We start from the raw sequence: 26,206 nt of genomic DNA on the forward strand, positions 1-26,206 counted from the left end.
ATCTGTTCCCCGTCATCCTCTGCTTGGGCCAGGCCCTGAGCTGGGGTGAGCTGGGGACAGGCAGGCAGAGAGGCCGACGAGACAGTCAGTGTGCTAGGGGCTGCCACACAAGGAAGACACGAGCAGCCTTGGATGGAGCCCAGGAAGGCCTCAAGGTGGGGGGTGGCAAGCTGGTCCCCACCTCGGCAGTCGGAGGCAAGGTCCAAGGCGCAAGCGAGCCTTGTCTGAGTCTGAGTCTGAGACCCTGGGATGCAAATAACGCCCGTCCTGCAGCCTGAGGTCCTGCTGCTGGTAGTGGAGCTCTGTGTTTCTGCAGGACGTCATCACAAATAGGATGTCCAACTGAGCAGCTGTCATGAGACAGTGATTTTTGCAAACATTGAAGAAGTGTGATGCTCATAAACAGAGCAGACTCTTCTGCCATTGATTGATTGAGACAGGGTCTCGTTCCGTCGCCCAGGCTTGAGTGCAGTGGTGCCATCACAGCTCACCGCAGCCTGGACCTCTGGGGCTCAAGTGATCCTCCCACCTCAGCCTCCCGAGTAGCTGAGACAACAGACACACGCCACCATGCCCAACTAATTTTTAATTTTTTTAAATTTTTTTTTATTTATTTTATTTTTTTTTTGTAGAGACAGAGTCTCACTCTGTTGCCTAGGATGGTCTTGAACTCCTGGGCTAAAGCAGTCCCCTTCCCTCAGCCTCCCAAAGTGTCGGAGTTACAGGCGTGAACTACCATGCCCAGCCTTTTTTTCATAGCAGTTTTATTAAGTTGTATTTGCCATACCACCCAGTGTATCCATTTAAGCACCTGATTCAGTGGTTTTTCATGTACTCATGGAGTTATGCAGCCACAGTCGTAGTGCATTTCCATTACCCCAAAAAGAAACTTTACCTATTATGCACCCCATTCCCCTCCTCCGGCCCTGGCAACCACAAATCTACTCTCTGTCTTCATGGATTTGCCTATTCTCGACGTTTCATTGGGATGAAATCACACAGCATATGGCTTCCCACACTTTACTGTGCTGTTTTCAAGGTTTATCTATGTGTCGGGTGCAGCCACCCCTTGGTATCCACAGGGATTGGACCCAGGAGCCTGCACCAATCCCCTGCGGGGGTGCCTGTGTCCCACAGTCCCGCCTGCAAAACTCACTATACGAAGAGTCAGCCCTCTGTATCCATGGGCTTCAGATCCCGCAATTACTGTATCTTACATCTGTGTGTGGTTGAATCTGCGGGTGTAGAACCCACAGATACAGGGAGTGGCTGTAGCTCATCCCTTTGTATGGTCAGAGAGTGTTCCGTAGCGGGGATGGACACGTTGTGTTTATTCACTCATCCACTGATGGGCATCGGGAATGTTGCCACTTTCTGTCTACCATGAACAATTCTGCTACAAACATACATGTACTTCTGTTGGAGGGGACACATGTTTTCATTTCTCTTGGGTGTGTCTATCCAGGAGTGGAATTGGCTGGGTCTTATGGTAACTCTGTTAGCTGTTTTTTATTTTTTTGTTTGTTTTTTGAGACGGAGTTTCACCCTTGTTGTGAACTACCATAGGCTGGAGTACAATGGCACAATCCTGGCTCACCACAACCTCTGCCTTGTAGGTTTAAGCGATTCTCCTGTCTCAGCCTCCCGAGTAGCTGGGATTACAGGCACCCACCACCATGCCTGGCTAATTTTTGTATTTTTAGTAGAGACAGGGTTTCATCATATTGGTCTGGCTGGTCTCGAACTCCGGACCTCAGGTGATCCACCTGCCTCAGCCTCCCAAAGTGCCGGGATTACAGGTGTCAGCCACCACACCTGGCTCTGTTTAGCCTTTTGAGGAGCTGCCAGAGCATTTGCCATGCAGCTGCACCATGGTAGGTTCTGGGCAGCCGGGTTTGAGGATCCCGGTTTCTCACCCCTCACCAGCACCTGTTGCCAATGGTCGTTTTGCTTCTCTCCATCCTCATGGCCTCGCTGTGGTTTTGACATGCGTTTCTGTGGCTGATGGAGTCCTGCTTGTCTGCTGGTCCCAGGGACCCAGAGGGTTTCCATGAAGCCGGGAGTCATTCTGCCTTGAATCTCCATTGCCAGGCCAGCAGGGCAAGCCCCTACCCCAGAGTGAAGGTGGACTTTGCCCTCTCGTGCCATGAGGACTTGCTGGCACCCGTCTCTGAGCCCATCGAGTGGAAATACCACAGCCCTGAGGAGGAGATAAGGTGTGTGGCCCCTGAGCCCTGGGAGGGACCTGGCGTCCATGTGGCCACACCTCTGGAGTGGGGACTCCTGGAGGTCACGCAGTGGGTTTTCAGAACCTGCCTGGGTGGGGACTTGGCAGGAGGCAACTGTGCCTCCCCTGGGTTGAGGGTGTGGATGCTGGAGCCAGACCTCCTGGGTGTGACCCCCAGCCCTGCTGCTTCCCCGTGCTGTGACCTTGGGCCCCAAGGTGCTGTCAGTTCTGTGGCTCAGTGTCCCCATTTTAAAATGAGGACGATGATAATACCCACATCCTGGGGCTGTCTTCAGAATCACATGCGTCCCTTCTCATGAGGTGCCTAAAGCAGAGACGGGCATCCTGAGAGCCCAGCATTGACTGTGGCACTGCAGCCTCCTGGGGCCTGCTTGGGTGGGTTGTCAGGTGCTGTGGGCAGGGGCCGCTGCCTCCGGGCTCCATGTTCTGATTGCCTTGCAGCCTTGGACCTGCCTGCTGGCTCTGGGATTTTTTAAGACGAAGCCAACAGGTAAGACTTCCAGTTTCTAGTGAGCCCACTTTGCTTGTTCTGCTGGTTGGTCTGGTTTTATTCTGGGGCAGGGTAGGGATTTTTTTTTTTTTTTTAATGCAAACAACAAAAAGCATTTCATCACTCTGCCTCCAGGGGGAGCTTAGTCTGCACTAGTCAGAGGCAAGGTGGGCACAGTGGCTGGTGGGTCGGCTCCACCTTTGGAGGCTCAGTGGAACCCAGCCTGTCGGCATTCAGGGTCGCGCTCACCATCTCGCCAGCATTGTAATCACGCATATCTGCAGTTCACTGGTGGAGTCAGCCTCTGACATGTCCCACACTGAAGCGTCTCTTTTTCCCTCTGAAAAATCCATTCATCCTGCCACGTGTGGGTATTTGTCCTGACCCCATGGAAAGTGCATTTCTGTGGACGCCTCCTTGAGGTCTGTGCGTGGAGCTTGGCTGATCTGTGGGCATGCCGCTTCTCCAAGGGTCTGCTCACACTGTGTTTGGTTGGTCCATTCCAGGCAGGGTTTTTGCTGCCCTTGAGTGGCGGGGTGGACAGCGCAGCCACCGCCTGCCTCATCTACTCCATGTGCTGCCAGGTCTGTGAGGCCGTGAGGAGCGGAAGTAGGTGACATCTGTTGGCTTGAGGAAGGCTCCAGGGTCCAGCCCTTGGTTTGCCTGAGTCGGGGACCCAGGAGCGGGCAGAGGAAACACCCGTGCCACGGACATCAGGGTGAAGGGGGCTTTGCGGCCATGCACAAATGTCACAGCGTCACATCCCAGTCCTGCAGCCAAGGCAGCAAGGCCATCAGCAGCTTCCTGGAGCTTTGGGCCCATGTGGCTGAGTCTCCAGAGCTGCACCTGCCTGCTCTGTGCATGGTGTGGCCTGGTGGAGAGAACACAGGCGTCGGAGGTTCACATCCTCCCCCATGTGATATGGTATCAGACATCACCTTAGCATATGCAGCAGAACAGGGGTGATGATGCCCGCCGGATGGGGCTGTGGGCCATAGCGTGGGCTGGTGCTGCACAGGCACCTGGGGGTGTAGACCTGGGTGAAGCCACACGGGCACCTGGGGCCGTAGACTGGGGTGCAGCTGCACGGGCACCTGGGGGTGTAGACCGGGGTGGAGCCACACAGGTACCTGGGGGCCGTAGACCGGGGTGGAGCCGCACGGGCACCTGGGGGTATAGACCGGGGTGGAGCCACACAGGCACCTGGGGGCCGTAGACTGGGGTGGAGCTACAGGGGCATCTGGGGGCATAGACTGGGGTGGAACTATGTAAACACCCCACACACTCAGGTGACGTCCTCCCATTCTGTCCTGGCGGTTTTCAGATGAGGAAGTGCTGGCTGATGTCCGCACCATCGTGAACCAGATCAGCTACACCCCCCAGGATCCCCGAGACCTCTGTGGACACATACTGACCACCTGCTACATGGCCAGCAAGAACTCCTCCCAGGAGACGTGCACCCGGGCCAGAGAGTTGGCCCAGCAGATTGGAAGGTAGAGTTGGTTCCTGGTTTTGGGCATGGCAGGCGGCTGACAGAGCTCAGAGCCGCTGGAAGCTCTGCCTTTGAGTGCATTGGTGACTGGCTTCATTCATTCTGCATCATATCATCCACAATGTGGATAAACATGTCAGTGCTCCGTCCCTTTTTGTGGGTGAATAATATTCCATTGTACAGATAGACCAGTTTGTTTCTCCAGTCATCAGCAATTGCTTAAATGTGCACCTAGGAGCTTATCAAGGCTCTACTTTCTCTTGGTTTATGCCAGATTTCTGGGAAGCTGTGTATGAGTCCTCCCTATCTGACCCACCCCAGTCTCGATGGTGCCTGCGATTTCCGCCCTTCTGTCCCCTCACTCCTAGCATTCCCAGTGCATGCTGCAGGTCATAGGTGCTCACCAGGGTGAGCGGCAGGTCCTGGGAGTTGGCTGCGGGCTGGCTCCTACCCCTCCTCCTTTCCCTTCCCCCGCCCTCACTGCCTCTTCCATGGGCAGTTCTCTACGTGGGGTCAATGGAGGGAGGGAACCTTTCCGGAGAAGAGAGACTGGGTTCCATCTAGAATGTTCCATCCATAATGGCTCCTAGGAGGAAATGAGCAGCTCCCCATCCTGTTTGTTGAGCTCAGCTAAAAGCTGTCCCCATGCCCTCCAGTGATTCTCCTCCTAGATATGTACTCAGAGGAATCAGAAGGAGGGACCCGAACAGATACTTGTTCAGGAAAGTCCATAGCAGCACCATTCGCAGAAGCCAAGAGGTAGGGACAACCCAAGGTCCATCTCAGATGAACAGAGAAAGAAACTGTGGTCCATTCACACGGTGGAATATTATTCACCCACGAAAAGGAGTGGAGCATGATCACATGACACAGTGAGGAGAAACCTTGAAGACGTGGTGGGGATGAAGGGAGTGGAGCCAGCCACACCAGGCCACATGGTGTTTGATTCCATTTCCATTCCATTTCCACGCAATGTCCAGAACAGGCCACGGCATAGAGAGAGAGGGTGTCTGTCACTCTCTGCATCTGTCACTGTCACAGCTGTCAGAGCTGGAGGAGGAGGGAGTGGGGACAGACTGCCATTGAGATGGGGTTTCCTTCTCTGGTGATGAGAAGTTCTGAGCTGGATGGTGGTGATGGCTACACAGCACTGTGGATTGCTAAACACCACAAATCATACGCTTTAAACGGGTTACAATGGTCAGTTTTAGGTCATCAGGGCTTCACCGCACATGCGCACACACATGCACACATGTGCACACGCTGCCTTCAACGCCTACCCTTCTCCTTCCAGCCACCACATCAGTTTCAACATCGATCCAGCCGTGAAGGCCGTCATGGGCATCTTCAGCCTGGTGACGGGGAAGAGCCCTCTGTTCGCAGCTCATGGAGGAAGCAGCAGGGAAAACCTGGCCCTGCAAAATGTGCAGGTGCCCCTGCCTGGGCCGGCATCCCCTGGGGGTGGGGGTACAGGGAGCCCTGGGATGGCTGGTGCAGGATGTGCAGGTGCCCCAACCCGGGCCGTCGTCTCCATGAAGGTCATGGCACAGGTTACCTAGAGACAACCAGTGCTGGGGTCACAGCCTGCATGCCTCACTGAAAACGTCGGTCATGCAGCCTTGTTAACAAGGAGGGGGTCTGCGTGTGTGTTGGTGCGTGAGCATGTGATGTGTAAGAGCAAGAGCGGGAGTGTAAGGATGTGCATGCTCGAGTGTGTGCATGAGCCTGAGTGCAAGAGCAAGAGGGTGTGTCTGAGCCTGAGTGTGAGCCTGAGCGTGAGCCTGAGTGTGAGAGGTTACACGAGTGTATGAGAGTACAAGCATGTGAATGTATGCACAAGTGTGGGTGTGCTTGTGAGTGCTTCTGCACAAGCGTTTGTGTGGATGTGCGAGTGAGTGTGCACAAACGTGAGTGCACAATTGTGTACATGAGTGCGTCTGCACGAGTGAGGGCACGAGCATGCCTGTGAGCCTGTGGGTGGGTGGGTGTGCATGAGTGTGAGACTGCACATGACTGTGTGTGTGTGTGTCTCTTTAATCCTCAGGGAACAGCCCAGACGCTCTCTGCCTCCTGGGCTACTGCACTTGGCTGGCTGCTCCGTGATGGGCGGAGGAAAAGATAGCTGGGGGCTCTGGCTTCTGGGATCTGTCCTGTCTCTCTTGTGTCCCCTTTCTGCTGTGCCTGGGTGGCCTCTCCTCTCCCCTCCTGCCAGTGATAAAGGGATGGAAATGCCGTTGCCAAGCTTTCTCCCAGGGACCCCACGACTCAGTCCTGCCACCAGTGCTCCCTCTGCCCTCCTGGGCTCCGGGTGCTCCCATCTTTGAAGGCAAGGCACCGCTGAGCTTGTGTGAGCCCCCTGGCGGTGGGACCACCCTGAGAGGAAGGCCTCGGGACATTGTGGGACTCTGAGACTCTGATGTTCCCAGAACACTAGAGAGCTCCTAAGCTATTTTAATTTTCTTGTTTTCAAGAGTTTGCGGGTGTGTGTCTCCCCTGTGTTCCTTTGCAAGGGAACCCGTTATTTCCTCTGTTGTGTTTTCCAGGCTCGAATACGGATGGTCCTCGCCTATCTGTTTGCTCAGCTGAGCCTCTGGTCTCGGGGCATCCGCGGTGGACTCCTCGTGCTGGGATCCGCCAACGTGGATGAGAGGTGAGTGTGGCCCAGTGGCACGTGGTCGTGGTCCCCTGAACCTCTCAGGTCTCTGAAGGTGACACGCTGTGAGGTTCTATCATCCTGTGCCTCTCATGGCGGGTTTGGTGCCTGGAATGACATCATTCCTCTAGAATTTCACCCAACCCGAGTGGCAGAGCGGATATCATCGCGTTCCTGCAGGTGGCTCTGGGTGCTCACCACTTTCATCAGCCTTGTGGTTCTTCATCTCTACTGCACCTCAAAGTCATCTTCCTACCACCCTCTGCCATGGTCAGGCTCCCCTCTTTCTTCTAGGCTGTTCCACTGCGTCTTAAGTCATTCCTTTGCAGCTAGTTTTTACCTCCAAACCAGAGTTCATTTTTTATGTGGACTGAAAATACTCCCCTTCTCGTATTGCTTCCTTGTTCAACAAAACTCAGAGATTCCCTGTTGTTTTCCAGATAAAATTCAAGCTGCCCCTCAAGCCCAGCAGTGGAGGCTGCTAGAAATTCTTTTCCAGCCTTGGTTTCCCCACTTCCCTTAGGTGAGCCTCTGCCCCTCTCAGCTCGTCTGTGCTGTTCTTAGTTGCTCCTTAGGAGCTGAGGGATTTCAAAAACTGTTTGTCATTTATTCATTTGTTTGTCTATGCATCCATCTATCCATCCATCAGTTGAGCCATCCATCTATCCACCCATCCATCCATCTGTCCATTCATCTATCCATCTATGCATCTACCCATCCATATACCCACTCATCTGTCCATTCATTCACCCATCTGTCTGTCCATCCATTCATCCATCCATCCACCAACCCACCCATCTGTCTGTCCATCCACCCACCGATGACCCATCTATTCATCCATCTACCCACCCACTCACCCACTCATCTATCCATTCATTCACCCATCTGTCTGTCTATGCATTCATCCATCCATCCATCTACCCACACATCCCTCCACCCACCTGTCCCTCCATGCATTCATCCACCCACACACCTATCCATTTATCCACCCATGTGTCTGTCCATCCACCCATCTGTCTGTCTATCCACTCATCTATCCATGTATTCATTCACCATTTCATCTGTCCACCCACCCATCCATCCACCCATCTCTCCCTTTGTCCATCCATCCACCCATCTGTCTACATTTCCTTCCTTCCATCCATCTATCCCTCCCTTTTTTCTATGGTGTGAGGGTCTTTTTTTTTTTAGACGGAGTCTTACTTTGTCACCCAGGCTGGAGTGCAGTGGTGCGATCTCAGCTCACTGCAAGCTCCGCCTCTCGGGTTCACGCCATTCTCCTGCCTCAGCCTCCCAAGTAGCTGGGACTACAGGCTCCCGCCACCACGCCCGGCTACTTTTTTTGTATTTTTAGTAGAGACGGGGTTTCACCGTGTTAGCCAGGATGGTCTCGATCTCCTGACCTCATGATCCGCCCACCTCGGCCTCCCAAAGAGTGTGAGTGTCTTAATCACTCTGCATCCTCGCCTGTCTGCAGATGTGTTCTCTTTTAAAACTTATTTTTTACTTTTAAGTCCTATTTTATTTTTCTAATTACAGAAATTTGAAATTAACACCTGACACTGTGTAAAAATTCTCATCCTCCTCATGCATATTTTGACCATTGCTTTTCTGGTGCCTCTGGTGCCTTCATAAGGGACTGATTTTTCAGGAGGGGTGTGTTGGCTGGCGTATATTCTGAGCTCTAGTGTAGTTGAGGAGATTGATGTTTGCTTTGGGCTCTGCATTGCTTTTGTAGATGAGGAAGAATTTGATCTGTTAGAAAATTGTGTTGTAACAGTTCCCCCTCACAACTCTCGTCCATCATTTTCTAGTATTTAAAATGTTAACAAAGAAACAAGTATTTTTTCCAGGGTGGGATTGGGTTCTGGGAGCTGGAAGGTCTCTAGATGCCATTTACAAAATAAACAAATGGGCCGGGTGCGGTGGCTCATGTCTGTAATCCCAGCACTTTGGGAGGCCGAGGCGGGCGGATCACGAGGTCAGGAGATCGAGACCATCCTGGCTAACACGGTGAAACTCCGTCTCTACTAAAAATACAAAAAATTAGCCGGGCCTGGTGGCAGGCGCTGGTAGTCCCAGCTACTTGGGAGGCTGAGGCAGGAGAATGGCGTGAACCCGGGAGGCAGAGCTTGCAGTGAGCCGAGATCGCGCCACTGCACTCCAGCCTGGGCGACAGAGCAAGACTCCATTAAAAGAAAAAAAAAGAAAAAGAAAAAAAAGAAAAGAAAGAAAATAAACAAACATAATCCCTCAGCTGCGGGACAGAAGGTTCTGTGGCTGTGGACACTCCCCTCGTGATGTTGTAGTGAAGCCCTTCTCTCTGTTTCCCATGCTGCATCCCCTTCTGCCGCCTTCTTCTCACTGGTCACAGCCAGTCCTCTTCCTCTGCGTTCTGGCGAGAATCTCGAATGTGTAGTGTTGATTTTTTTAAATTTCCCTATAATTCTGTTGTTGAATTGCTTCTGATTCTAGTTCAGTTGCATCCCTGTCTGCTCATCAGGGGCTTGTTGGACACCTGTCCTCCATTAGGCTTTCTTCTTGGTGGTGTGAATGAGTCAGAAACAATTCCTGTTCTCTGCAAGTGGGAGGAGACAGTGATAGCCCAGCAGATAACATGTGTATTGTAGAAACGTCTGCCGAGAGAGCTCAAGGAGGGGAAGGGAGAGCTGGGAGTTTGTAAGCAGTTTGCCCAGGGAGGACCCTACTGAGAAGTGGGCCTGCAGGAGGCGAGGGTGGGGTGGAGAAGAGCCTGTGAAGGCCTAAGTCGTGACCCCCCCAGGACTGAGAGCCCATCATTGTCACTCTGAAAGGCCTGGTCTTGAGTGGGGACTGGAAGACCCGCAGAGCTGGTTTCGGAATGTGTGCAGTGTGTGGGGCAGGGGGAGGTGTGAGAAGTCAGAGACAGCTGTTTCCAGAAATTTCACTTTGAAGGGGAGAGGAGGTGCAGGATAGGCATTGCAGAGATCAGTGGGGACAGGAAAAGGAGTTTGCTTTATTATTAGAGACAGGTCTTGCTCTGTCACCCAGGCTGGAGTACAGTGGCACCGTCACGGCTCACTGCAGCTTCGACCTCCTGGGCTCAAACAGTCCTCCCACCTTAGCCTCCCAAGTAGCTGGGACTGTAGGCACACACCACCATGCCTAATTTTTTTTGTTTCCGCTCTGTTGCCCGGACTGGTCTCCATTTGTTTTCTTGCCTTAAGATGCTGTCAAGAAAAGACCAGTAGAGAGGGAGTGGACTTGCTGGTGCCGGACAGTGGGGATGTTGCTGGCAAGGAGATGAGAGCAGGTGATCAGGCAGAAGGGTGGCTTTGCTAGGGGTCCGGCCAGCATGCCCACAGCAGCAGGGGTGGGTTCAGAGGCAGGCCCAGGAGAAGGTTCCAGAGAGAGCAGGAGGGGAGGGGAGAGTGAAGTCAGCCCTGCGGGGTTACGTTGGGGTCAGCACAGGAATGCAGAGCCGAGAGGCTGTGTTGAAGGTGGGCATCTAACAGCGTGATTTCGGCTGATGGAAGTGACCAGCCTGGGGGAATGCCATTTAGAAAATAAACAAGCAAAATAAAGAGTGCAAGAGGAGGGGACAGCTGCTGGAACTCAGTGGTCCTGTATTGAAATTTATGGCCACACCTGTTGCTGGCTTCAGAGTCTCACCAATCCACCAAATCAGTCTTGATTTCACCAGAAAAAGTCTGCCTCAATTTTCCCCCTATAACCGTGCCTCCCCATCCCCATGGTCCCCACCTCCCAGCCGGAGTTTCCTTCCACCAAGACGAGGCAGCATCCTGGCCCCATGGGTCTGCAGGTTGAGCTGAGCTCTGCACTGCGGGATTTCCCCTGGCTGTGCTCTCTGCGTCAGCCCAGGCGGATTTCCCCAGTCCTTGGCAGTTACTGGGGATGGAAGAGAAAAAGTGGTAAGATGGAGACTGTTGTCTCCCCTGGCCTGTCTGGCCCATATCCCAGCTCCTGCTAAAGGACCCTTGGATGGGACAGGACAGGGAGCGATGGGGTGACTGGGGCAGCCCTAACTGAAGGCAGCACAGGGTCTCTCTTGTCCCTCTGTTGGGACGCTGGGGGTCTTACAACCCCAACATTGCACCACAATGAGGGTCAGGAAGGGTGAGAAGGCATGGAGGTGTGAGTTTGGGAGTGTCAAGAAATGCGTCTGGTGGGATAGGCAGGGGCCAGCCTGGAAGGCCTTGCAAGGTCAAGGGCACCGTTGAGGGGATTCAGACAGTGGAAGGGCCTGGCCTGGCCTGGTGTGGAGGAGATGGGTGGTCAGCCAGGAGTCCCATGGAGAACCTGGAGGCCTGCGCCAGCGTTGGCAACGGAGTAGGGTGGAGAAGGACGGCTGTAACCCAGGACCACAAAGTTAGTGCCTTCAACAACACACATTTATGGTCCCTCAGTTCTGTAGGACGCAGGTCCAGTATGGGTCCCCTGGCTCAAGTTAAGGTGTGGACACAGTGGGTTCCTTCTGGAGGTCCCGGAGAGAATCTGTTTCCCACCGTTTCCAGGCTCTGGAGTCCCGCCTTCTTTGGCTCACGACCCCTCCTCCGTCTTCACCACCAGCAGCCTGGCATCTCTGCCTTTCCCCTGCAGTCAGGGCTCCCTGGACTCTCACTTTCACCCCCTTCTTTTAAGAACCCCTGTGATTGCATTTTGGGCCCACCCTGCAATCCAGCACACCCCCACATCTCAAGTCCCCAGCTGAGTCCATCTGCAAAGTCCCTTTTGCCCTCTGAGGTGACAGAGTCACAGGTTCTGGGGATTAGGACGTGGGCACCTTAGTGAGGGATGGATTCTTCTGCTGACCACAGGCCTCAGAGTTGAGAGGCAGGGGAGGGGCCCGGCCGCCCAGGCAGCAGAGTGTCCACATGTGTCGAGTCCCTGCTCACTCCCGATGCCCCAAGACCTCTGTCCCTCAGCTCTGTTCAGATGGCTGCTCCCAGCTCCGTGCTGGTGACCCCCGAAACCTGCCTGCCATCCCCGGCGTCTCCTCTGGTGCACTCAAAGGCCCTCCTGGGTCCTCTGCAGCCTCTGCCACCTTTGCCGGTTGCTCTGGGACTTCTCTGGGACCCTTGAATTTGCCACACTTCTGACTTCAGGGCCCCTGGAAGAAGCGACTCCCTGGCTGGCCAGGGTTGATGGAGTCTGCAGACCCTCGGGAACCCACGCTCTCTCTCCCTCTCCCTGCAGTCTCCTGGGCTACCTGACCAAGTACGACTGCTCCAGTGCGGACGTCAACCCCATAGGCGGGATCAGCAAGACGGACCTGAGGGCCTTCGTCCAGTTCTGCACCGAGCGCTTCCAGCTTCCTGCCCTGCAGAGGTGGGTGTGCTCACAGGCTGTGGCTCCGCAGCCACGGGGCTCCTCTCCCAGCACGGCCCCGGGCACTCTAGCCCACGCTCAGGCTCCTTCGTAGCTCCTGTTGCCTGCTGAAAAGTCCTGCCCCTGTGCTGGCACTTGAGGCCTGCGACCAAGCCTCCCTTTCTTCCTGTGGTGCCTCCACAGCCCCCCGGCTCCAGCCAGATCACAGAGCTGCGGCCTCCTGCCTTCCCCGCCTGCCCTGCCTCCCTTCCCCGCCGTCCCCATGCCGACGCTTGGCGGACCGAGGCTCGCCACATCTGAGCAGAGCGCCTGTGCTTTAGCAGTGACTGCAGGTGGATCAGTGCCCGGACCTTTCTTCGGCCTTTGCCGAGGTTCCCTGCCACGGGAATGTGTTTTCTTTTTTGCTTATCCTCACTGGAGTGACTGTGCTCCCCAGGGGACATCAGGCAACGTCTGCAGACATGCTTAGTCAGCTTCGCCACACGGGGTGTGCTGGGCGTTAGCAAGTAGAGGCCAGGTGCTCCTCAATGTGGTGCAGCGCACAGGCCATTGACGTTCCCTACAGCACAGTCCCCTCGACCTGGGTGTGGACGGTGACCGGTGGACTGGCCCTGCGCTGTGCTTCCATCTCTGCCTCTCCTCCTGGAGTCGTGAGGCCACACCAGTGCCCACACTCCTCAGCCCAGGGTGCTCACCCCCACTGGCAAGACCAGCACCACAAGCCTTGGTGACGTCCTGCCCACGGTGAACAGAGTGACCGGGGCCAGCGTACTCGGGAAACTTAGTCTGGGGATTCTCTCCCAGAGCTCACACCACCCTCGCAGCTGCACTGACCGACCTCTATGTGTTTTGGCCGCAGCATCCTGTCGGCACCGGCCACCGCAGAGCTGGAGCCCTTGGCTGATGGACAGGTGTCCCAGACTGACGAGGTAATAGCGGTGGCTTTGTCATGGCACTTCCTGCCCTCCTCTCCACCTCCTGCATGGTGGTGCTGGCTCTTCCTACCTCCCTCCTGACCCCAGGAGCTGTGCTCCATCACTGTCACTGGGTCCCTGGCCTGGGTGCTCAGGGCTCAGTGTCAGTCACATCGCTGGCCTTTGACACTTCAGTTCACTTCCTCATTGTTGGGGCCCCAGAAAGGGGATGACATGGTGGGAGGGGAGGGAGAGCAGATGGCAGGCGGAGGAACGCAAGTCCCTCGCAGGCAGGAGGGGCATCTCTGCTTTAGAGCGATGTAGGAGGAGAATCTCCCTGGACTCCTCCACTGCATGCTGGCCCTTCGTGATGAGGCCCAGGCTGTGGTTTGTAGCTTAGTGGATGCTGGGGGAAGTGGCTGTGGGCGTTTTATGATAAAATCCATGCCACTCCAGCCTCTTAGGTCACAAGGACTTGCTGCTATGATTTCTTCCAAGCGTTTTTCTAGTTTTCATCCTTACATTTAGGTCTGTGACCTACTTGGGTTACTTTTGTGTGTGGTATGAGGAAGGGGTTCAGTTTCATTCCTTTGCGTGTGAATATCCAGTGGTCCCAGCACCATTTGCTGAAAGGATGATTCTTTCCCCCATTGATGTATCTTGGCACCCTTGTTGTAAATGTAGGATTTATTTCTGGACACTCAATTCTGTTCCACAGATCTTTTCTGTTTTTCCTTATGCTGGTCCCACCACTGTCCTGATTATTATAACTTTGTAGGAAGGATTTTGGCTACTCTCAGCCTCTTGAATATCCATATGAATTTTGAGAACCGCTTGTCAATCTCTGGAGAAAAAAAAAAGCTTTTGCATTTTAATGGGGACTGCATGACGCTGTAGATCAGTTTGGAGTTTGGGGAGTTTTCCATCTTAATCATAAGAACTCTTTAGGTCCATGAACATGGGACACGGAATGTCTTACTTATTTAAGTTGTCTCTAATTTTTTTTTTTTTTTTTTTAGACAGTGTCTCACTCTGTTGCCCAGGCTGGAGTTGCAGTGGCACAATCTCAGCTCACTGCTACCTCCGCCTCTCTGGCTCAAGCGATTCTCCTGCCTCAGCCTCTGGAGTAGCTGGGATTATGGGTGTGCATCACCACGCCTCACTAAGTTTTTTGTATTTGTAGTAGAGATGGGGTTACACCATGTTGGCCAGAGCATGAGGCCTCGAACTCCTGGCCTCAAGTAACCCGCCCGCCTTGGCCTCCCAAAGTGCTGGGATTACAGGAATGAGCCACTGCGCCCGGCCTCTAATGTCTTTCCACAATGTTTTTTCTAGTTTTAAGAATTTAAGGTTGCACTTCTTTTGCCAAATGTATTTCAAAATATTTTATTGTTTTTGATACTCTGGTGAATGGAATTGTTTTATTAAGTTCATGTGTAGATTGTTCATTGCTAGTTTATAGAGAAACACCATTGATTTTTGCATATTGACCATATACCCTGCACCTTGTTGAGCTCATGTGTTAGTGCTCAGAGCTTTTTAGTAACCTCCTTAAGATTCCGATTTACAGGGTCATGCCATCGCAGCTAGAGAGAATTTCTGCCAGGCCTAATGATCCTAACCCAGGGCACGCCCAGGCTGATAGATGTGTCTGTGTTCTAGTTTTTAACAAAAAATGTTAAAAAGTAAAATAAAAAAATCATTTTTTTAATAGAAAAAAGCTTATAGAATAAGAAAAAATATTTTTATAATTAGATCCATGACCCTCCAACTTCCGTAGGTCACAAGGATTTGCTCCTACAATTTCTTCTAAGAGTTTTATAGTTTTAGTCCTTACGTTTAGGTCTGTGAGCCAGTTGAGTTAACTTTTGTATGTGGCAGCTGACAATGTATTTGTGTTTTAAGCTGTTATAAGAGTCAAAAAATTTTTTTTAATTAAAAAGTTTATAAGGTAAGGCTGAGCACGGTGGCTCATGGTGGCTCACGCCTGTAATCCAAGCACTTTGGGAGGCTGAGGTGGGTGAATCACTGAGGTCAGGACTTCCAAGATCAGCCTGGCCAACATGGTGAAACCCTGTCTCTACCAAAAAAAATACAAACAAAACAAAACAAAAAAACAAACACAAAAAGTTTACAAGGTATAAAAGTTACAATAAGCTAAGGTTAATTTATTATTGAAGGAAGAAAAATGTATTTGTATTAATCGACTCTAGCCTAAGTTTACAGTGCTTGGAAAGCCCACAGTAGCACAGTAGCGTCCCAGGCCTTCCCATTCACCCACCACTCACTCCCTGACTCACCCAGAGCGGCTTCCAGTCCTGCAAGCTCCAGTTCTGGGAAGTGCCCTATGCAGGTGTCCCATCTTTTATCCTTTCTACTGTATTTTTACTGTCCATTTTCTACATTTTTAGATACATAAATACTTAGCATTGTGTTAGACTGGCCCAGAGTATTCAGTACGGCAACATGCTGTGCGCGTGTGTAGGCTAGGAGCTCAAGCTGTACCATGGAGCATAGGTGCATAGGAGGCTAGACCATCTGAATGTGTGTAAGTGCCTTGAGGATGTTCACACGACGCAATGGCCTGGCTGTGTGTTTCTCAGAACGTATCCCTGTCATTAAGTGATGCGCGCCTGTCTTTCTTGATGATCCAAAGATTTCTTTTGTTTTGTTTTGTTTTGTTTTTGAGATGGAGTTTTGCTCTTGTTGCCCAGGCTGGCTGGAGTGCAGTGGCACAATCTCGGCTCACTGCAACCTCCGCCTCCCGGGTTCAAGCAAGCAATTCTCCTGCCTCAGCCTCCCAAGTAGCTGGGATTTAGAGGCATGCGCCTCCACGCCTGGCTAATTTTGTATTTTTAGTAGAGACGGGGTTTCTCCATGTTGATCAGGCTGGTCTCGAACTCCCGACCTCAGGTGATCCACCCACCTCAGCCTCCCAAAGTGCTGGGACTATAGGTGTGAGCCACCGTGTCTGGCCGATCCATTGATTTCTATAAGGTCAGTAAGGTGTCTGTCTTTCATTACCGATTTTAGTTGAGTCTTCACTGTTTTTTCTTGGTCATTTTAGCTAATGATTTGTCAATTTTTTTTAATCTTTCCAAGCATAACTTTTTGTTTTGTTGATTTTCTCTATTGTCTTTCATTAATTTCCCTCCGATCTCTGTCATTTCCATCCTTGTGCTGGCTTTGGGTTTCATTTGCTCTTCTTTTTCTAGTGTCTCAAGGCGGAAAGTTAGGTTATTGATTTGAGATCTTTTTTCTTTTTTAAGGTAGGTGTTTACAGCTACAAACTTCCCTCCTAGCACTGCATTCAGTGCCTCCCGCATGTTTTGGTCTGTTGTGTCTTCATTTCATTTATCAAAGTATTTTCTGATTCCCTTGTTGACTTCCTCCTTGATCCATTGATTATTTAGGAGTATGCTCTTTAATTTCCACATATCCGTGAATTTCCAAAATTTCTGTTACTGAGTTTGTACTTTTATTCCATTGTGGTGAGAAAGTAACTTGGTATGACTTCAACATTTAAAGTTGTCTGAGGCTTCTCTCGTGGCCCAGCAGATGGTCTGACCTGGGAAGCATCACGTGTGCCCTTGGGAGGAAGGTGGGTTCCGCCACCGCTGGGTGCAGTGCCCTGCAGGCGTGTGCCAGGCCCCCCTGGTTGACAGAGTTGTTCGTATCTTCTGTTTCCTCGTTGATTTTTCATCTTAGTTGTTCTGTCCATTATTGAAAGTGAGGTATTGAAGTCTCCAGCTATTAGTGTTGAATTGAAGGAAGTAAATGTTACACTGGAAAATGCTCACTTCATGGGAAAGAAACCAGTGAAGCAGCCGCTTGTGCACCACCCGTCAGGTGCTGGGGACTCCGTGGTGGGCAACACAGACGTGGCCACTGCAGTGAAAACACTTAGCGTCCCCTGGAGGGATGGACAAGAAGGCCCAGCGATGGCTCTGGCCATACTGTCTGATGATGGCCTTGGGGTGTGGTAGCAATCGAGAGGGAATCGGAGCAGGTCTTCAACAATGGAAAGGGCCTGGGTTGTACGAGCCTTGGGGTAAAATTGGCTCCTCTGAACCTGGCTGGAAGCATTTGTTGCCTGGCGCTGCGATAGTGATACCAGCGGCATCTTGTGGCCTCCAACATGGCCCAGATTTCAGTGAGCCCCCAGCCCTCTTCTCTGAGACCCCACACTTCAGGGCACGGGCTCAGGAGGGCAGCAGACAGGCTCCATCTGCTCCATGTGCCACGCCTTCCATGGATGATTTTGTGGAGCTGCTGTCACTAATGACCCAGTGGCTTAAAACCACAGGAATTGCTTCCCTCACAGTTCCAGAGGCCAGGGTCTGAAATCAAGGTGTTGGCAGAGTCCTGGTCCCTCCGAAAGCTCCGGGGCAGTGGTCCCCAGTCTTGGCACCAGGGACCGGTTTCATGGAAGACAATGTTTTCCACAAACAGAGGGCGGGAGATGGCTTTGGGATGAGACTCTTCCACCTCACATCATCAGGTGGTAGATTCTCATAAGGAGCGTGCAACCTAGATCCCTCACTTGTGCAGTTCACAACAGGGCTCGCGCTCCTATGAGAATCTATGCCACTGAGGATCTGATGGGAGGTGGAGTTCAGGCGGTGATGCTCACTCGCCCCTCCGCTCACCTCCTGCTCTGCGATCCAGATCCTGACAGGCCAGGGCCCAGTACCTATCCATGGCCTGAGGGTTGGTGACCCCTGCTCTAGGGGATCCTTTCTTGCCTCTTGCATCTTCTGGGGACTCCAGGTGTTCCTTGGCTTGTGGCTGCGTCGCTCCATCCTTTGCTTCCTTCTTCCCACGGCTTCCTCCTGTTCTCCACGTGTCCTCCTGCCCCTCATAAGGGATGTCATTGGATGCAGGGCCCACCCCACATTCAGTGTCATCTCACCTTCAGATTCTTTACTTAATTATAACCTTTTATCTTTTTCTCTTTTCTTCTTTTTCTTTTCTTTTCTTTCTTTTTTTTTTTTTTTTTTTAGAGACAGGGTCTGACTCTGTCACCCAGGCTGGAGTGCAGAGCCGCGATCTCGGCTCACTGCAGCGTCGACAACCCAGGCTCAGGTGATCCTCCCACCGCAGCCCCCTAAGAAGCTGGGACTGCAGGTGCACACACCACCACACCCGGCTAGTTTTTAAAAATTTTTTTTAGAGACAAGGTCTTGCCATGTTGCCCAGGCTGGCCTTAAACCCCTGGGCTCAAGCAGTCCTCTCACCTCGGCCTCCCAAAGTGCTGGCATTACAGGTGTGAGCCACTGTGCTCAGCCTACACTCTTCTTCCAAATAAAGTCACATCCGCAGGAACTGGGCCTCAGACATGAGCGCTCTTGGTGACCCACAGTTCACCCGTTACGGTCCTCCACACCAAATGCCTGGTTCTTCGTTGCTGTTTTCCAAATGCTACCTCCTTACTGGCTGACCAGTATTGGGGAGTAAAGCCCACCACTGCTCCTGCCTCTCTGAGAAAGTATCGCCTCCTTGGTCTCTGGTTCCCATCTCCAAAAGAAGCTTTAGGCTCTCCCCCCGCTGTGACTTGCTGTCACTGTGGAACGGATTTTTGTTGTGCACAGGAAGATATGGGGATGACGTATGCGGAGCTCTCGGTCTATGGGAAACTCAGGAAGGTGGCCAAGATGGGGCCCTACAGCATGTTCTGCAAACTCCTCGGCATGTGGAGACACATCTGCACCCCAAGACAGGTAAAGCCCATGGGACGCATCACAGAGGGAGGCCAGTTAGGTAATGTCCCCTTTGCAGAGGCTGGTTTGACCTGCAGGAACGAGTAGATAACAGTGTGACCCTAACATAATAAAACTGTATCTCACACAGTAACACTTTCCAGTTATTTTTACCCACTCTGATCTTCTGCTGGCCCAGAGTTAATCTGAGTGAGGCTCACCCACAGCCAGGTAAACACGACATGAAACAAGCCCTCCCTTTTTTTGAAGACAGAGTGTAAACTTCAGGGTCAGAATAGTATTGCTTTTCTGCTAGTTGTGAGTCTTGCTGGGGCTGAAGCCCACAAGCATGGTAGTCCCATGGAACCTCCTGGAAGCCTTGTGAAATAAATCTTCGTGAGATTTATCTCAGATCTCCCAAGGCAGCATGCCATAGCATCAGAGGCAGGGAGACCCCGTTTCACAGCATCAAAGGCAGGGGGACCCCGGTTTCATAGCATCAGAGGCAGGGGGACCCCGGTTTCATAGCATCAAAGGCAGGGGGACCCTGGTTTCATAGCATCAGAGGCAGGGGGACCCCGGTTTCATAGCATCAGAGGCAGGGGGACCCTGGTTTCATAGCATCAGAGGCAGGGGGACCCCGGTTTCATAGCATCAGAGGCAGGGGGACCCCAGTTTCATAGCATCAGAGGCAGGGGGACCCCGGTTTCATAGCATCAAAGGCAGGGGGACCCTGGTTTTATAGCATCAGAGGCAGGGGGACCCCGGTTTCATAGCTCGGCCAGCGCCCCCGGCCTGAGCACGGGCATCCCCTACACCTGCCACTGGGGAAGGTCCTGTGCGGAGAGTAACCCATTAGCCGTTTGCTTGTGTGATCCAGCATGGGAATTCCAGCCTGGGCTCTCTCCAGTTTTGGTAACATGAAGCTTGCGTGTGTTGCACACCCACCAGGTCGCTGACAAAGTGAAGCGGTTTTTCTCCAAGTACTCCATGAACAGACACAAGATGACCACGCTCACACCCGCGTACCACGCCGAGAACTACAGCCCTGAGGACAACAGGTTTGATCTGCGACCATTTCTGTACAACACGGGCTGGCCTTGGCAGTTTCGGTGCATAGAAAATCAGGTAAATCCAGCAGGAATGTTTCTCTCTCCATGTTTCATGTCTGTAGAAGAAACGTGAAGTTATTTCCATGAAGGATTGAAAAACTTTCTTATATACACAGTGACTTTTTTACTGTCCTCCTTTCTGCAAAGGGACAAGTATGTTTAAAGCGTTTTTTAAATTTACTTTTTTCATGTTGACAAATAAAAGTTCTATATATTGATGGTGTCCAACATGACGTTTCGATATGTGTGTCACGGTGGAATGGCTAAGTCAAGCTATTTCACATGTGCATGCATTACCCCACATGCCTATTATCTGTGTGTGGTGAGAGCACTTAAAATCTACTCTCTTAGCAATTTTCCTATATTAACTACAGTCACCATGTCGTGCACTGGATCTGTTGACCTTACTTCTTCTGTGGCCTTTGACCAACATCTCCCCACCCACCAGCCCCTGGTAGCCACCATCGCACTCTCTGCTTCCACGAGATCACCTTTTTGAGATTCCACAGACGAATCAGACCATGCAGTATTTGTCTTTCTCTGCCTGGCTTATTTCACTTAAGATGTTCGTGTAGGTTCATCCATATTGTTGCAAATGGCAGAATTTCCTTCTTTCCTAAGGCTGCATAGTTCTCCACTTTGTGTGTGCACTGCACTTTCTCTATCCACTCATCCATCGGTGGGTGCTCAGGCTGATTCCACAGCTGGGCAGTTGGGAATGGCGCTGCATTGAACGCGGGCGTGCAGATGTCTCGTCGGCAGATGAGTTCATTTCCTGTCAGTTATTCCCGGTAGTGGGGTGGCTGGATCGTAGGGTGGTTCTATTTGTAATCTTCGGAGGTATCTCTGCACTGCTTTCCACAATGGCTACACTAACTGCCGAGTGTGTTTAGAGTCTGGCATGCACTCCTTTAGGCTGGGCTCTATTTGCCGGCATTACATAAACTAAAATTAGCAGCTGGACACCCCTCTATGAATATGGTGACAATCACCGTTGTTTCTAAGCAGCCGGGGTATCCAGATGGCATCATGGCTTCCAACCCACCCTGCTTTCCTTTTCTTTTTCTAATTAATTATTAATAGAATCAAGGAAGGACAATACAATCAATGAAAAAGGATAGGCCCTTCCCTTTTCCAAAGCCAGGGTGGGAGCCATGACACAGCAGCTTGGCCATGGCCTTCCTAGCGCAGGGGATCATCTGATGAGAGGAGAGAGCCGGCCAGTGAGTCACTGTCAACAATGATAAATCAGAGGCCGGCTGCAATGGCTCACGCCTGCCATCCCAGCACTTTGAGAGGATCACCTGACCCCAGGAGTTGGAGACCAGCCTGGGCAGCATGGCAAAACCCCATCTCTACAAAAAATACAACAATTAGCCAAACCTGGTGGTGCACACCTGTGGTTCCAGCTACTTGGGAGGCTGAGGAGGGAGAATCGCCTGAGCCAAGGAGATGGAGGCTGCAGTGAGCTGTGATTGTGCCACTGCACTCCAGCGTAGGTGACAGAGCCAGAGCCTGTCGCAAAACAAAATTTTAATTAAAAAAATTAAAAACAATGACAAATCCTGAGGAGTCTACACTGAGCTAGAGGACACCCAGTGTCCTTCCAGCACCTGTGAGACCATAGCACAGTGTGATCAGTGCACAACAGAGGCACATACAGGTGCTGTATGACCACAGAGTAGTCACCTTCTAGTCAGGAAGATGTCTTGAACTCTTCCTTAAGGACATGAGGAAAACCCTCCTCTGCTGAGCTAGAGGACACGAGGTGCCACTTTATACCTCGTGATCGGTGACAGCATCTCTGAGCAGGTGGCGTGTAAAACAAGGGTGGATCAGTGGCGGGGGTTCTACATCTGGGACCGTTGACCCCCCCCCGAGGGGACATTAGGCGATGACTGGAGATGATTGTGGTTATCACGACTGGGCGGGGGTCTGTGCTCCCAGCATCCCATGGGTAGAGCCCAGGGATGCTGCTGAATGTCCTACCATGTGCAGGACGGGCCCCTCCCAACCCCACGCCCAGCAGAGAATTCTTCGTTCCACGTGTTGGTGGTGCCAAGGTTGAGGAAGGCTGACATTTGGGACTAGAAGGCGTTTGGAGCTGCATGGTTTTAAGGAAGAGACACTGTGTCTGGCTGATTTCCGTGGAATGGAACTTGCTGAAAGAGTGACTTAGAGGGTGGAAGTGAGGGCAGGGGTCACAGGGTCTGGAAAGCTGGGATTCAGGCCAGGTGGCTGCTGCCCTATATCCCCTGCTGTGGCTGGACGGAGCCCACGCACCACACCCGGCCTAGGCTGGATGCCAACCTGCTCTGCCATCCCTGAGTCCCAGTGTCCCTGGGTCACCAGGCAGTGGAGTGGCCAAGCCTCGGGTGATGGGCCCTGTCATTCGGCCACCCAGGGCAGGAGAGGGAGCTGCCCCAGCTCTGGCCTCTGTAGTGGGAGGTGGGGGCTTGGCTCCCACCAAGATGTACTCAGGGGTGGGCTCCCCCAGATCCGGAAGGGGGTGCAGACACTATGCAGCCAAAAGAATGACGCATGTGGGAACATCAGAGACAGCTGCAGGTAAAGGTGGAGACACTGCTGTCATCCACAGTGACAGCTATGCGTGTGCTGGACCCGCCCCTCCAGGCTTTTCCAGCGCACACTCCCAGCATCTGGTGGGGACTCTGGTAATTTACTTTTTCACCTCTGGGACTTGTGACCCGCTTTTGGTGTGTGCCAGTGTTTCGACAGCCCCACAGTCCGTCTTCATGGGGCTGTGGTGTCACAGGCCTCTCTTTCTAGGTGCTACAGCTCGAGAGGGCAGAGCCACAGTCCCTGGACGGCGTGGACTGAGGCTGGTTCCTTCCTGGAGGCCTCCTCTCCTCGGGGACCCCAGCACCTCGTCATCAACATTGCTGGAGCCAAGGGTAGGAGCCCTGCACTAGGAGCCCAGGACGGCATGGCGCATCAGCCGAGAAGGAGGGAACTTTTCAGTCGAATTCCTCAAAAACAGGCTGGAATAAAGCCTGGGCTTAAAAAGAGGCTGGAATCCAATGCACATGATTTTGACCTCCCTCCAGCGTGCGCTTCCCCGCGAACTCCAGCACTCTCTGACGGCAGCCGCCTGGGTAGGAGGGGCCCAACCACTGCCCCATGTGGCATCTTTACTGCAGGAACAAGAACAGTAGCTCCCGGGCAGGGAGGGGTGTCATGAGCAGAAAATGAAGGAGAGAAGACCTCCTCTCCCACTGACATACACCTTCCTGTCCTGGGCTCCAGAAGGTTCTGGGGAGATGGTCCCTGCAGAGCTTTCTTCCTGGGAGTCTGGGGACAAGTCGGCCTTACTCCTGTCCTGTGGGAGAACCACCCCATCTAGGCGTGGGGCCAGGTGTGGGGCAGGGGCGGGGCCCTCTGGGTCCCCCTTCCGCTGATCTTCATGCCATTCTGGGCACCTTTGTCTGTTTATGGAATGGGGTGAGGAGCGACTTTTCCATCCTCTCCAGAGCTCCCCTTGGTCCTAGAACCCTCTTTCCTGGGTTGCCCCAGGGAGTCTCAGCCTCCCATCCTTGCAGGGTGAAGATGAGACGAAGTTGGGTTCACAGGCCAGAGCCTCCAGGAGGGTGGAGTGGGTTTGGGGTCTGTGCTGCCCACCAGGTGTCCGCCCTTTCTCTCCCCCATGCCCGGCCCCTCTGCCTGGGACACTCCTGCTTCCCAGCCTCACCTAGAGCCCCACACCAAACCCAGGGCCCGGGCTGGGGCACGGACCGCAGCCGAGGGTGAATTTCCCAGGAAGCGACTGGGGGCCCTGGGCTGGGGTACAGGGAGTGATCCTCCCACCTTGCCGTCTCTGCGGGTCTGCACGCGGCCTTTCTTCCCCTGTCCCCGCTCTGTCTCCTCTCACTGTCCAGCTTTCCCTAAGCCAGGGCTGTAGATTTCCCTCTGTCCTGGGCCACCAGGAAGCCTTCCGACTGTGATGTGCCCGGGGCCGAGGTGGCCCCCAGCAGCCCCTGTCCCTCCCAGTGTGCTGCCACTGGGGACGACCCCCAGGGGGTTGCTACCCGAGGCCTCCTTGGTCCGTCCTGGTCTCACCATCTCTAGGTCATAGCAGTACTAAGTGGCGTGATAGCAGAAAGTGGGGGGCACTCGGCAGGTGTTGTTGGGATAGTAGAAAGTGGGGGGCACTCAGCAGGTGCTGTCGGGATAGCAGAAGGGGGGGGCACTCGGCAGGTGCTGTCGGGCTGAGTGGTCACCACCATCGTTGTCTTCTCCGTCACTTCCTCCAGAGTATGTTACACATGTCACATCGTGGACGCCCCCTGCCTGGATAGGTCTGAGTGCACTGGGGTGGCCGGCACCGCACACCTTCTCGGGGAGCACCCAGCAGGAGACCTGAGATTCTCCTTAGGCCTTGGATGGGAGCTGGAGGCTTCTGGCCTCCTTCTGCACCCCAGATGTGTGGCAACGGGGTGGGGAGTGTGTCCCCTGAAAGATGATCAGGTGAGGCTGGGACCCTGAAGACAGCACCATCCGGTGGAATTATCCTCAGAGGCTCCAAAACTCCCCACCTGCAAGAGCTGAGTTCAGGGGCACCAGACCCTGACCCCCGACCTTCAAGTTATAGGGTGGTGTCCCCCAGTTACAAGGCAGTGTCCCCAGTGATAGGATACTGTCCCTCAGTTATAGGTTAGTATCTTCTGGTTACAGGATAGCGTCCACTCAGTTACAGGGCAGTGTCTCCCCAGTCATAGCATAGTGTATCCCCAAGTTACAGGGTAGTGTCCCCCAGTTATAAGGTAATGTTCCCCCATTATAGTGTCCCCAGCTATAGGGTAATGTCCCCCCAGTTATAGGGTGATATCCCCCTAGTTATAGGGTGATGTCCCCCCAGTTATAGGGTGATATCCCCCTAGTTATAGGGTGATGTCCCCCAGTTAATAGGTGAGTGTCTCCCCAGTTATAGGGTAATGTCCCCACAGTTATAGGGTGATATCCCCACAGTTATAGGGTGATGTCCCCCAGTTATAGGGTGATGTCCCCCAGTTATAGGGCAATGTCCCCCCAGTTACTGGGTAGTGTCCCCCAATTACAGGGCAATGTCCCCTCAGTGTCTCCCAGTTATACAATATTGTCCCCCCATTATAAGGTAGTATCCCCAGTTACTAGTGTCCCCCATTAACAGGATAATGTCCCCCAATTGCAGGGCAATGTCCCCCATTATAGTGTCCCCAAGTTATAAGCTGGTGTCCCCCAGGAATAGGATAATAGGATAGCATTCCCCAGTACAGGGCAGTGTCCCCCAGTTACTTGCCAGTGTCCCCTAGTAACAGGGCAGTGTACCCCAGTTATAGGGCAGTGTCCCCCAGTTAGTTACAGGGCAGTGTCCACCCAGGTACAGCCTAGTGTCCCTCAGTTACACGATAGTGTGTCCCCCAGTGGTAGGATAGTCTAGTACTGGGTCCTCTTAAGTGGGCTGCATCTGGCGTGAGTCCAGCTGAGATTAGGGTAGGGTAGTGACCCTTCAGTCTTGGCTAGTGAGAAGCTTCCAGCTCTGTCTGGCCATATCCAGGTTGCTGACGGTCCCGGGCTCTGTCCTGAAACCTCATCACTGACATAAGCCAGCAAACCTCCTCGAGAGGAAAACGTCCCCTTGCGTCAGACACAGCTTGTTCAGGTGTCGGGGACCTCCTCCTGTCATCCTGGGGACGCTGTGGAGAACGGAGATGCACAGGAGGCTTTGTCCTCTCTGCCTTTTGGCGAAAACATTTCATTCAAGGCAAACGCAGCCTGAGGGCAGCACAGGGGACTCCAAGGCTCACTGCGCATTTCTCGTCACCACCAAACGCATGGGTTTTCCTCCTGTTCTCGTCGTGGGTGCCTTTGCTCATTCTCATCCTCCTGTTCTCATCCATTCTGCCTTTGCTCAGCCCAGTCTGACCGGCTCCCAACAGCATCCGCCCCAAAGGTTCTCCCATCATAGCAGGAAGCAGCCTCAGACAGTACATGATGAACAGGCCTGGCTGTGTTCCAATAGAACCTCGAGTCAGCCAGCCCGAGCCTCCCTCTCAGCTGGATACTGTTAATAATGGGTACGCATTCCCCTCCCCTTTCCAGTCTTTTAGAACTCTAGGACAGTGATTCTCAAACACTTTGGTCTCAAAACCCCAAAGAGCATTTGCTTATGTGGCTTTTATCTGTTGATATTTGCTACCTGAGAAGTTAAAACAGAAATCTAAAAATAGATTTATTTTATGAAGTCACTTAAAAATAATAAGCCCATTGCAT

At 52.8% G+C, this 26,206-nt stretch overlaps 1 protein-coding gene across 4 annotated transcripts in view; it reads left to right on the top strand.

The window, feature by feature from the left end:
• The window catches only part of NADSYN1 (NAD synthetase 1), a 44,180-nt gene extending 20,939 nt beyond the window's left edge, over positions 1-23,241 (top strand). The window contains exons 11-22 of one of the 4 annotated variants that reach the window (XM_058439057.1): positions 2,092-2,216; positions 2,690-2,738; positions 3,245-3,347; positions 4,063-4,231; positions 5,525-5,660; positions 6,774-6,880; positions 12,080-12,211; positions 13,071-13,140; positions 18,129-18,210; positions 18,721-18,845; positions 19,776-19,952; positions 22,727-23,009. In XM_058439057.1, coding sequence (XP_058295040.1) covers positions 2,092-2,216; positions 2,690-2,738; positions 3,245-3,347; positions 4,063-4,231; positions 5,525-5,660; positions 6,774-6,880; positions 12,080-12,211; positions 13,071-13,140; positions 18,129-18,210; positions 18,721-18,845; positions 19,776-19,952; positions 22,727-22,777 — 1,326 coding nt within the window. In that variant the 3' untranslated portion in view covers positions 22,778-23,009. Of the gene's footprint in view, positions 1-2,091; positions 2,217-2,689; positions 2,739-3,244; positions 3,348-4,062; positions 4,232-5,524; positions 5,661-6,773; positions 6,881-12,079; positions 12,212-13,070; positions 13,141-18,128; positions 18,211-18,716; positions 18,846-19,775; positions 19,953-22,726 lie in introns of those variants that run through there. The other 3 variants (XM_032153765.2, XM_058439058.1, XR_009213584.1) reach the window with 3 other exon arrangements.
• The last annotated feature ends 2,965 nt before the right edge of the window (positions 23,242-26,206 follow it).

The sequence above is a fragment of the Hylobates moloch genome, unplaced genomic scaffold (genome assembly GCF_009828535.3).
Source record: "Hylobates moloch isolate HMO894 unplaced genomic scaffold, HMol_V3 SCAFFOLD_5, whole genome shotgun sequence".
In the NCBI taxonomy this organism is placed as follows: domain Eukaryota; kingdom Metazoa; phylum Chordata; class Mammalia; order Primates; family Hylobatidae; genus Hylobates; species Hylobates moloch.